Here is a 13,115-nt window from a genome sequence, read left to right as displayed (position 1 = left end):
GACGGTAAATGGTTTATGCTTTCTTTTGAAAAACGCCCATTTTAAAAAAAAATGGGGAAATTAAAATAATACCTGTGCCAAATATTGCAAAATCTTGTTCTTGAGTTAAAAATTTTATTGATAGACATTCAACGCGGATCCTATTAAGCGACTATAAACCTCTCAGAGTAAATCCGATAAGCTTTCTTTTGAGCCAAAAAATGCCAATTTTGAAAAAATATTTTTGGAATGATTAAAGAAATAGCTATCTAAAGTCCTTTGGATAATTTTTGCTAGGATCAATAGGTGAAAAAACATCTTCCAAAGAACCGAAAAATAAGTAGAATTTACTCTATGGAAGTACTGAATGTTCTTTTTATTTTATTCTAAATTCATTACTTCTGAAGACGTTTTTCAAGAAGTAATTTTTATGCTCTTTTTTAGAAGTTATTTGGATATAAAATTGTTGAATTATAGAACACAACTGATTTGACTTAAATATATTAACATTAATAAGGGAAATAGACACACTTAAAACAAACACAAAAAGAGGGAAAAAGTTATATAACATCTAATGGTTTGGCCGATTGTATTGAAATTTACAAGCGTAACGACTAAGAATTTGGACCTCATGTGCTCTGGTGGACCCATGGGCACGACGATGTTTTTATAACGCTTGATGAGGAGATTATATTCTGTAATAGATGAAACAGGATCGTTTTAAAAATTTAACATACCCGAGGTGTCCTACTTTGCGGACGCCTGACTAAGCCCCATGAGATCCAAATTCAAAACTTAAACTCGGCAGCAAGCTCTCTTTACTAATTTATAGATATATCAATTTTAGACCCATTTAAATATTCCTAAAAGTACGAGTTAAATATTTTATAATTATGGATCACTTAATATTTTATTTTCAGGACCGTCATTTAAAAACGTAATGGAGACCCTGAGCCAATTGTTGACCCCTCACAGGACTACATGCTTATGCTGGGTTATGAAAATAGAACGCATACTGTACTAAGATTTCGTAGGAAACTTGATACTTGTGATAATGTACATGACATAGCAATAACGGTAAGTAAATAACTTTTATACATGATAAATGAATTACAAAAGTAAAATTAAATTAAACAATTTTAAAAGATGCTCGCTCACACCATAACCTTGATTAATGACACATTTCGCTTTTTTTTCAAAAGTTTTAAGCTGTTTAAATATTTTGTTAAAAACATTGATTAAATGAGTTTCGAAACTTTTTATGCTTTCAAAGTAATGAATTGAAAATGTATTTAAACTTTTTGTGTATTGAAAGCAGACTTATACTAACCCATCTTACAAACCTACATATACATATATGCATGTATATTTGTACATTAGGGTGGCCTCGTTTGATGGAGAAAATGAAAGCTTGATTCTATCTCAGATACCATTTGTAAAAATTTTTGTTCTGGGTGTCTGGAGAGATGAGTTAATAGATAAAAATTCCCTTTTTACATTTTTCCGTGTTTCGCGCAAAGGAATGATATGAAGTTTTGATATCTTGTGAGATGTCTTGAGAGGCCTTTTTTAATATCATAAATTTTTGTGTTAGTTAAAAAAATGTATACATTTTAAACTTCTACGGAGATAGGTATATATTTAATGTAATTAACCGAATCATAAATCTAATTATATTTAACCGAAACTTTTTTTCGTTTTTCGAAATTAAATTACATCTAAATAATGTAAACAACAACAATCAAAATGTTGTTTACAAAAAAAGCAAGACAGTTAACATCAATAATTTCTAATTTAGGACCTCCTTAATGTACATACATACCCAGTAAACAATTTTTTCAGACTTTATCAGAATTTTTAACGAATTTCTAAATTTCCCTTAGACATTTTGCGGAATAATCGGCAAACTTTTTGTTAGACTTTTCTGCACATTTTCTGAAGTATTAAACGATTAACATCACACTCGTCTGCACATTATCGAAAGGGAATTTCAGTGTTACTACAATAATGAGACTACTCTGCACATTGGCGGAGGACAATTTGTTTTTTTATACCCTCCACCACCATCAGTGGTGATAGACATATTTCATTAATTAATAAATCTATTGCAGTAAAATACGACCTGTTTTTTTTTTTTTTTTGCATATAAATGATTATACGATTTTTTTTCCTGATCGGTCAATAATTGGTCACAACTCCCATAAAGGAACATTTCCGAAAATTAATTAAACACACATTAACAATCAAAGTTATCGGGATAAAATTCGACATAAATGTGTATTTAGTATATATAAGTCGTTAAACGGAAAATCGATTGTATTTCCGATAGAATTATTGAAATTTGAATCTCGCAGATATCTGGGGTCTTCTGAAAACTGATTTCATCATACACACAGACAGACAGACGGACATGGCTAAATCGACTCCGCTATCTATAAGGATCCAGAATATATATACTTTATAGGGTCGGAAAATTATATCATATAGGGTCGGAAAATTATATCATAGAAATTACAAACGGAATGACAAACTTATATATACCCTTCTCACGAAGGTAAAGGGTATAATTACATAAAAAGTTTTGTAGTATATCTTTATTTCCGTTTTCACATACATACAAATTAAACATTTATTAAACCATGATATTTGTTAAATTTATTACATTATGTAAACATCTGTTAAGTGTTAGTTCCGAATTACATGGTATATTTTAAGGCGTAATGAAAATGAAGGATATGTTATGGTAAATTTAAATTTATCGTTAAAATTTGATGATTTATATAACTTTTATATGGTAGAGGGTATTTTAGATTCGGCACAGCCGAATATAGCACTCTAACTTGTTCTTGTGTGTCTTTTACAAAAACTATTACAGTTCAATGATGAATTTTGTCAGTAAAAAAATCGTGAAAATCGAATCACAATTTCTTATACCTTTCAAATTACAGAATTATGTAAAAAGATTTAAAATACATTTGTATTTCCATTTTTCATGAATTTCATCAGCAAACATATTTTTATTTTAGTTTTGCACCGTTGTCCAAGTTTGGAGATGTTTTTTGAAAGTATTTTATGTAGGAACCGTACTATTTATTAACCGATTAGAAACCCATGTTTATTCATGAATAAAACGCAACTTTGTTTTTAAAAATCCGTTAACAAGTGACGATATTATTGATCTCTTTCTTAATACAAAATTTTTTCAAAGCTGATTTTCCGAAAGATAGGGGATAGGGCTAAATATGGTCCGATCCTCCCACAATTAGGAGGAAGGATTTAGATTTATATAAAAATTATTTAAGCTGAATTTCATCGTGATATTGATATAATTAAGAGAATTATGGAATTAAAGTCGCTTTCTTAAGGAGGATTTGAATGGGGACTAGGGTCAAATAAGGTCCAAACAATACAAAAATCGGTATAAATGAGTTTGCTGTAATTTTTAGTGATACTGCTGATTCTTTAGACAATACGGTCTTATTTGACCCTAGTCCCCATACAAACCCTCCTTCAGAAAATGACTTCAATTAAATAATTTTCCTCTAAATATTAATATCACGATGAAATTCAGCATAAATAACTTTTATATAAACATAAATCCTTCCACCAAATTTTTCGAGGATCGGTCCATATTTAACCCTATCCCCCATATAAAGCATCCTTCAGAAAATCAATTTATGAACAATTTTCTTAAGAAAAAGATCAATAACGTCGTCAATTGCTAACGGATTTTTAAAAACAAAGTTGCATTTTCCTATGAATAGACAGGGTTTTCTAATCAATTGATAAATAGTACGGTTCCTATATAAAATAATTTAAAAAAACAACTCCAAACTTGGACAACGGTGCATAACTAAAATAAAAAATATGTTTGCTGATGAAATTCACACATATATAAACGTAATATATGTCATTATAAAGGCCTCAGCTTCTGCTTTCTAAATCCATAGATAAACTTGAAATCAGTTCAGATTCAACTAAGTTACTGACTTATAAGTGCTTAAAGGTACGAAAAAGCGGGTTTTTGCCTGTAACTCAAGATTTTGGAGGTGTTTGGCAAATTTAAAAAACATATTCTTGTCCTACTCGGATCCACCTTTCAGAAAAATAGTGTCACTTCCCAGGTATTTTTTTTGTCGCATAGTGTTAGCATTCGTTAAATTTAGTACGTTATGAAATATTCTTTTAATTGCTAGTTCTCTTCTACACGATATTTTTTAAGGCATAATGAAAATGTTTTTAATATGAAAGACATTTTATGGTAAATTTTAATCAATCGTTAAAATTTGATAATTTATGTAACCTGATTATGGTGGATGGTATTTAAAATTCGGCACAGCCGAATAAGTGCTGATAGAGGGTATAAGTGGTGATATAGGGTATATATAAGTTTGTCATTCCATTTGTAACACTGAGAAATATTAATCTGAGACCCAACAAAGTATATATATTCTTGATCCTTATGAAATTCTGAGTCAGATATGTCCGTCTGTCTGTATAATACACGCTCACGTTAAAACGAAGCAATGGAACTCAATGAAATTCACCCAAAATATTCATTGTTATCCTAAGCAGTTTGGTATTGAAGATCGGTGAAATAGGTTCAGATTTATTAGTAAAAATTTGAGACAACCTCGAAAAAAATTGTGATTTTTCACATAATTATTTGTGCTTTTTACAAAAACTACTGCAGATAAATTGATGAATTTTGTCAAAGATACAACTCTTGGTTCCAGGATCAACATTGTTAAAAATCGGAAAAATCGGTTCACAATTTCATATATATCCCCGGAAATTAATTTATTGTTAATAACTTCCGTTATAATGCCGATATCTTTACAAAATTTTACAAATTAAAGCTTTTTGCCAATAGAATTCAAATAAGGAAACAATTTTCGGAATCGGTCCATAATTGGTCTTAGCTTCCATATAAGGTCCCCTTCCAAAAATCACTTAAAGGCACATAACTCATTACCAAATAATGATATACATACAATACAATTGGTACAAATATTGCCTTTGTATACAGAAATGTTACCTTGAAATTTTTTTACGATCGGTCCATATTTGGTCATAGGTTCCATACAAGGTCCCCTGCAGAAAACCACTAAAACGCATTTAAATCGTTACAAAATAATGATATACATATAAAAAATGTGGCACAAACCTTGCTTTTATCTACGGAAATGTTACTAAAAAGTTTGTTTACGATTGGTTCATAATTGGCCATAGCTCCCATACAAGGTCCCCTTCCGAAAATCACTTAAACGCACCTTACTCATTACCAAATAACTATATAGATTAAAAATATGGCACAAATAATGCTTGTATATACAGAAATAATACTGTATTTTTTTACTAAAGGTCCATAATTGGTCGTAGCTCCCACACAAGATCCCCTTTCGAGAATCACTTAAGCGCATATTACTCATTACAAAATAATGATATTCATAAAAAATTTGGCACAAATATTGATGAACTTTGTCAGACATATAGTTTTTGGTACGTGTATCCAGATCCACTGTGTTGAAAATTGATATCGGTCCACAATGTTATATACAAACCATAGGGAGTTAAAAATATTTATTTTTTCGAAAAAAATTAAATAAAAACCGTCCAAATCAAACAGGAGTTTGAACCCACTATCTCTCAGTTCCTAGTTCTACGTCATATCCATTACACTATTAAGTCTGACGATTGTTTGTCAACTAATGATCTTGACAGAGATTTTCTTTCCTGTTTGTGTAAAAAACTGTCGATAACCCACGATCAAATAAAATGATCACATTGAGAAATTGTTACTGTTTCATTTTTTATGCTATTCAGCAACATCAGTGTTGATAAAAGTTATTCAGCAGCAGTGTTTTGCACAAACAGAAAATAACATGATATTTTTATATGGAAAATATTAGTTAACGAGAGTTGAAATAAAGAAGTGGTGTTATAGATTGAACGGAGAATCGACAAGCTTGAACATCGCCGGTTCGATTCCTGATCGATCTTAATAATTAAAATTTTTAATATTTTTTTAAAAACCAAATTAAATGAAATTTTTTGTTTAAAAAAAAATTAATTTCTGAGACAATTTAGCTATGTTCGTCTTCTGCTCATCCGTCTTTGTCAAACACGATCAAAATTTTGATAATATTCTTAAGTTTAATACTGAATATCAGAAATTTATATTTTCATACATATATACAAATTATTATAAATATTTTTATACTCTCCACCACCATCAGTGGTGATGGAGGGTATATATAAGTTTGTCATTCCGTGTGTAACACCTAGAAATATTCACCTGAGACCCAACAAAGTATATATATTCTTGATTCTTATGAAATTCTGAGTCGATTTAGCTATGTCCGTCTGTCTGTCTGTCTGCCTAAAACACGCTCACGTTAAAACTAAGAAAAAGAAATAAACCAAATTTACCAAAAAAATATTCATTGTTGTCCTAAGCAGTTTGGTATTGAAAATCAGCAAAATCGGTTCACAACGTTAAAAGTTATGAGTAAAAATTTCAGACTACCTCGAAAAAAATTACGTTTTTTCGTAATTATTAAGTCATTTTCTCAGAAACTACAAAAGATAATTCGATGAATTTTGTTACACGTTATTTTTTTACCCAGGGAGCAATTATGTTGAAAATCAAAACAATCGATCCAAAATTTCCCGTAGCCCCCATACAAAGGTACATATATCCGGAAATGTATTTATCGTTAATAACTTCCTCAAATATACATAAAATATCAACAAAAATCATACTACCAACGTAGATTAGTATCGGTCCACAATTGGTCATAGCTCCCATATAAGGTCCTCTTCCGAAAATCACTCAAACGCGCATATTTCACTGATAAATAAAGCTATCACGATAAAATTTAACATGAATATATTTTGTATACGTATAAACCAATTTACGATTTTTTTCCGAATCGGTCCATAATTGGTCATAGCTCCCATATAAGGCCCACTTCCGAAAATCATTTAAAAGCTCATATTTCATTGTCAAATAAAGCTATCTTGATAAAATTCGACACAAATATGTTTAGTGCAAATATGAATCATTCTACGAAATTTTTTCAGGATAGGCCCATAATTGGTCATGGCTCCCATATAAAGTCCACTTCCGAAAATCACTTAAGCGCATATATTTCATTGAATTATAAAGCTATCGGGATAAAATTCGACACAAATATGTTTTGTATACATACAAATCATTCTACAAATTTTTTTACGGATCGGTCCATTATAGGTCATAGCTTCCATATAAGGCCCACTTCCGAAAATCACTTAAAAGCACATATTTCATTGTCAAATAAAGCTATCGTGATAAAATTTGACATAAATATATTTTGTCTAAATATGAATTACTCTACTAAATTTTTTTTGGATAGGCCCATAATTGGTCATAGCTCCCATATAAGGTCCACTTCCGAAAATCACTTAAACGCATATATTTCATTGAATTCTAAAGCTATTGGGATAAAATTCGACAAGAATGTGTTTTGTGTATATTCAAATCATTCTACCAATTTTTTACGAATCGGTCCATTATTGGTCATAGCTCCCATATAAGGCCCACTGCCGAAAATCACTTAAAAGCACATATTTCATTGTCAAATGAAGTAATCTTGATAAAATTGGACACAAATATATTTTGTCTTTATATGAGTCATTCTACGAAATTTTTTCCGGATAGGCTCATAATTGGTCATAGCTCCCATATAAAGTCCACTTCCGAAAATCACTTAAACGCATATATTTCATTAAATTCTAAAACTATAAGGATAAAATTCGACTTGAATATATTTGGTGTACATATAAATCATTCTACCACTTTTTTTTCCCGGATCGGTCCATTATTGACCATAGCACCCATATAAGTCCCTCTTCCGAAAATCACATATTTAATTGTCAAATAGATTTATATTGATAAAATTTAATACAAATATGTTTTGTCTTTATATGAGTCACTCAACTAAATTTTTTCCGGATAGGCTCCCATAGAGGGTCCACTTACGAAAATCAGTTAAACGCATATATTTCTTTGAATAATAAAGCTATCGGGATAAAATACAACTTGAATATGTTTTGTAAGCATATAAATCATTCTACCAGATTTTTTCCGGATATGCTAATAGCTCCTATATAAGGTCCACTCCAAAAAAATCACTTAAATGCACATATTTCATTATCAAATAAAGATATCTTGATAAAATTCGACACAAATATGTTTTGTGTGAGGTCATAGCTCCTATACATATAAAGTCCACTTCCGAAAATGACCTAAACGCACATATTTCATTAATTAATAAATCTATTGTAGTAAAATTCGACTTGATTTTTTTGGCATATTATACGAATTTTTTTCCTTATCGGTCGATAATTGGTCACAACTCCCATATAAGGACCAATTCCGAAAATTACTTAAATGCACATTGATTATAAATGTTATCGGGATAAAATTGAACATAAATGTGTATTTTGTATATATAAATCATTCTACGGAATTTTTTTCCCGGATCGGTCCATAGGTTGTCTTAGCTCCCATATAAGGTATACTTCTGAAAATCACTTAATATCACTTAATTCGTAATTAAATGATTATATCCGGATAAAATTCAAAATGAGTATGTTCTGTGTACAGATAAATCATTATATTAAAATGTTTTCAAACTGGCCTATTAATATACATTTTTCTCGACCTAATAAAAATTAGTTTGACATATGCATAAATGTTAGTACCCTCAATACGGAAACAAAAATTTTGCCAAGTCATCTAAATATTAGATAGTTAAATGGGTTTTAATAAAAAGTAGCTTGCTGGTGGAGGGTATTTAAGATTCGGCATAGCCGAATATAGCACTCTAACTTGTTTTTAGTGCGTTCTATAACAGTGTGTTAAGTGATAGTTTTGTTTTTAATAGCATATTTTAAGGCGTAATGAAAGTAAGTGTAAAATGTTAAGGTAAATTTGAATCAATCCATAAAATTTGACAATTTATGAAACCAGTTTAAGGTGTAGGGTATTTAACTTGTTATTATTTGTGTTTTTATAAGTCTAAAATCTAAAATAAAAAGAGAATTTCCTATATGTTTTAATTCGTATCAATAAATTTCCTTTTTTTAGAATGATACAATGCGTATTCTATACATGTATAATGAGAATGATCCACCACACGGGTCTGTGAGATCTAGTCCACTACCAAATTCCGCAGCATCATTTCATCCTTATAGGCCAATAGTGCTGACACAACGACCACATATACACTACCGGCATTTAGAACATATTCGCATACTGGAACTACGCAATGAAGATGTTGAACTGCCGAGATTTGATGACTCGTTAATTTGGTGTAAAATGTTTAAATTGGACGACATGAAGCATAAACATCATTTAATAAGGGTATGTACTTAAATGTTTATTTAGTCACAATAGAGTGTTCAGTAAAACTACATTTTTCGAAACTTGCTGTTATGATGCCTATTGAAAGATTGGTAATTTTCAGCACATACATATGTACATATGTACTAGGGTTGTCAATTATTCGTGTTTAAAATTATTTGAATAAAAAAGTACTATATTTCTTTATTCGAGTAGTCGAGTTCGATTATTCGAATGAATAACGAATAAAAATTGCCAAACACCTTCAAAATATTAAGATACGGGTAAAAAACGGGTTTCCATATTAATACGCTTATAAATCAGTAACTTAGTTGAATCTCAACCTATTTTAAATTTCTCAGCGGATTTAAAAGTGGAAGCTGGGGCCTTTTTAATGATATATACGATGTTTAACTAACCTGTTTTGCAGACGTTTTTACAAACTGTTTTATATAAGAAAAATCGTACTATTTATCAAAGTATTAGAAACAGGCCACTATCGGGCCTGTTGTGAGCTGCTTTTCATAGAAGGAAAAGGTTTGTTGGTAAAAAACAACATAGTGTCTACTGAATTTATTATCTTTCAATGTTCTGAAACTCAATTTCCTGGCCGTAATTCCTAAGAATTTCGCGATCAATGTTCGTAAAAAATGTTCAGCTTGACCAAGACATTCTATCTTTCATTGGGTAGAATATCTAGCAACGTTTCTAGAGCCTTGCTTGGCGTTGTGCTTATGACACCACTTGTACCCAAGCATCATGTACGCTGAACTCCATGTTGTAGTTTGATATTACACTTTTTGTCCAAAGAATTCAACCAGATAATTGAAGCATAAGCCAGAATTTGTCTAATTACACTTTTATAAAGCCAATTTGTCCTAGTAGGACTAAGACCCCATTTCATGGCTATAGTTCTCCTACATATCGCCCAACACCGATGTGCTTTTTTGATCCTATCGTCTATGTGGTGTCTCCATCTTAATTTTCGGTGTCTATCACCGGTATCTTCTTGCCCAGGAAACAGGGCTCAGTATACCTAGAAATTGTTGTCTTTCTCTTGACTTTAAGAACCAAATTAATTAATTAATGTTTAACTGTTTCACTTATTGCAAACGTTTAAAAAAAATGAAGAGAACCACTTTTAAAACTAGAACCATTTTATTTTTAAAAAATTTTATAAACTGCAAAAAGTAGTAAAAGTAACATTCAAATATTATTCGAATGTTCTATAATAGACAAAAATTGTTCGAATTATTCGTTATTCTAAATTGGAAATTTTTCAATCGTTCGGTGAAAAACTAATTTTTTTCCTCGATTAATCGAATAATTTTTATTCGAATGACAACCCTAGTATGTACATTATACATACATACATTATACATACATATATATTTATGTTTATTGGACATTTTAAAAATTTTCCTTTCTGATTTTGACGAAATTTGGTACATACATTCTTTATATAAATACGAAGTTAACATTTTTTTTTAAATTATCCATATAGGTATATTTTCGAAAAAAAACGTTAATTGGTTGTATGGACTAAAATTATTTACATACATATCGGTCGATTTGAAATCGTTGGAATTCCATCACATACCTGATTGAATTTGTTGCTAACAATTGAGTGTTTTAATACATTCATATTTATGTGTGTATTTGGAAGGGAATTTAAATATTACTTTATTTTCAAATATGCTGCATATACGCATCATTTGAGCAGAATTCCTATAAAACGGAACACTCTAATGTTCATAGACATGTACCGTATATATGTACAATAACAAAACATGGCTAACAATAAAAATAAAAGAGTTTCAAATGTTCCATTAAGTCATTAATTGCATTGCTATTGCAACTTGCAAATCATGCTAAATCATCAATGCGCTCATCTCCATCTGTCTATCTACACACACATAAGCGTTGTTGTATGTGCAACATAACTTTTTTTCCTTTTTTATTCATCTCTTATTTATACTTCATGTTCATTTTGCTGGTTGAAAAATTGTTAATTTTTTTTCTTTTATCTCCATTTCATGTGTTGTTCTATTTTGATTTCTTTTTTATTTCTCTGTGATATTAGTATGAACCCATATACGATTCTCCATCCAGTGTCCATTATTTACAACGCATAACTCTAAGAGAATGCCATGGCATGCATCAGGAACTGGAGGAAATGGCACGCGAACAAGGAAGACAGTGCATGGGTGCTCGTGATATTCCATTAGCATGTAATGCTATAGTTGCCTCGTGGTCACGCGGCTCTAATGTAAGTACATATATTTTTCTATCATCAAATTTAACAAATCGCAAAAAAATATATATGTATGTGTGTAAGTATGTACTCAATATTCTCGTGTTTGCTAGAAAATGTGAACATTGTAAACATTTTTAAAGGCACATTAGTGTGCTCTAAAAAATCGCTAACACTTAAGCGAATACATTTTCAAGTAGTTCATCCAATTTTAATTCCTGAAGAGCTGAAAGATCCAAACAGTACTATTGACAAATTTGATTAAATCCCTTATAGACACTCCTTTGGGACATTCCAGACTATTAAAGATGTTTATACCATATAGTAAAAATATATTTTTAGTTTTCTCCGATCACTTCGTTAGCTTACTTTTTAAGAACAAAAGATGTGAAATCATAAGTGTGACAATTTTTAACCGATGTTCAAACTTTGTTTTAAAGCTACAAGCGTTGCTTTTTGATCAGACATTGAACCGTAAATATTCGATTTCTTTTTATTTGCATTAAAACGAAACACTTGTATCATTAAAACGGAATATTAGATTTTAAAATCGGTTCAAAACTGTCAAACTTATGATTTTTCAAAGTGAAAAATATCGCTTTTCATAACTTTTGCTCTTAAAAAGTAAGTTAACGCAGTGATCGGGGAAAACTTAAAGTATTTTTGTACTATATACACTATAACGAAATGGAATTGGTATATGAGTGCATATGAATTTTATTTTTCTTCTCCTTTGTATCACAGTGTTATTTAAGTTGGAAACTTAAATATATTCAGATGCTCAACACAAAGAGGGCCCAACCTAATATATATTCATGCATATCGCTCACTACAAGATCTTAGTGCTTAATTTTGAGTAAAACACCATTGAATGTTTTTTGAAATTTAGCTAAATTTTAAATAATTTGATACATAAATTAGATGTTAAAATGTTTCTCATCTGAACTTAAACAACATTTTACTTATCAAATATAAGTGAAAACTTGAGATTAAATTTTGACATTTACAAAGAAAGATTGCTCGCGCAGCTAAAAATATAAAAATTTTTGAAAATAGACAAACTAATATGAAAGGCCTTAATATGACACACATTTTCTAGTACTCAGTTCAAAAATCGCGAATTTCGGATTATGTCAGTCTTGTAGTAAATGGATAAATTGGACTTTTTACCTTTAATATTTAAATGTTTTTGTAGATAGGGCCTTTTGTTTTTTGTCAATGAAATCGGCAATTTTGGCCGGAGGAGTCCAATTTTTGTGTGGACATATGTTTTGATGCAATACATTATAATCAACAATAAAATCGATTTTGAATTTTTGGTTAGTTAGGGCTGTTTGCGTTTCAGGTGACGATATGTATGTATAAATATTGAAAAATATTTTTATAAAATTCCACCCTTAATATGACGTTGTATACTTACATATACATACATACATTCATTCATTGAAAATTATGTTAGAGAAATTATGGTATATGATATAAAGAGGATTTTTT

The 13,115-nt window shown here is 30.1% G+C and overlaps 1 protein-coding gene across 1 annotated transcript in view; it reads left to right on the top strand.

Annotated features, from left to right (window-relative positions):
- Positions 1 to 893: 893 nt before the first annotated feature.
- LOC119604514 (MOXD1 homolog 2-like) overlaps positions 894 to 13,115 on the top strand; it is a gene marked incomplete at its 5' end in the record, with an annotated part of 49,662 nt that continues 37,440 nt past the window's right edge. Inside the window, 4 exon segments of the mRNA XM_037957193.1 lie at positions 894 to 911; positions 913 to 1,056; positions 9,113 to 9,388; positions 11,451 to 11,636. Of these exon segments, the coding sequence (XP_037813121.1) occupies positions 894 to 911; positions 913 to 1,056; positions 9,113 to 9,388; positions 11,451 to 11,636 (624 nt within the window).

The sequence above is a fragment of the Lucilia sericata genome, unplaced genomic scaffold (genome assembly GCF_015586225.1).
Source record: "Lucilia sericata isolate MDLA Ls3-8-SP2 unplaced genomic scaffold, ASM1558622v1 Contig000400F_arrow, whole genome shotgun sequence".
In the NCBI taxonomy this organism is placed as follows: Eukaryota; Metazoa; Arthropoda; class Insecta; order Diptera; family Calliphoridae; genus Lucilia; species Lucilia sericata.
This window is presented reverse-complemented; position numbering and strand designations above follow the sequence as displayed.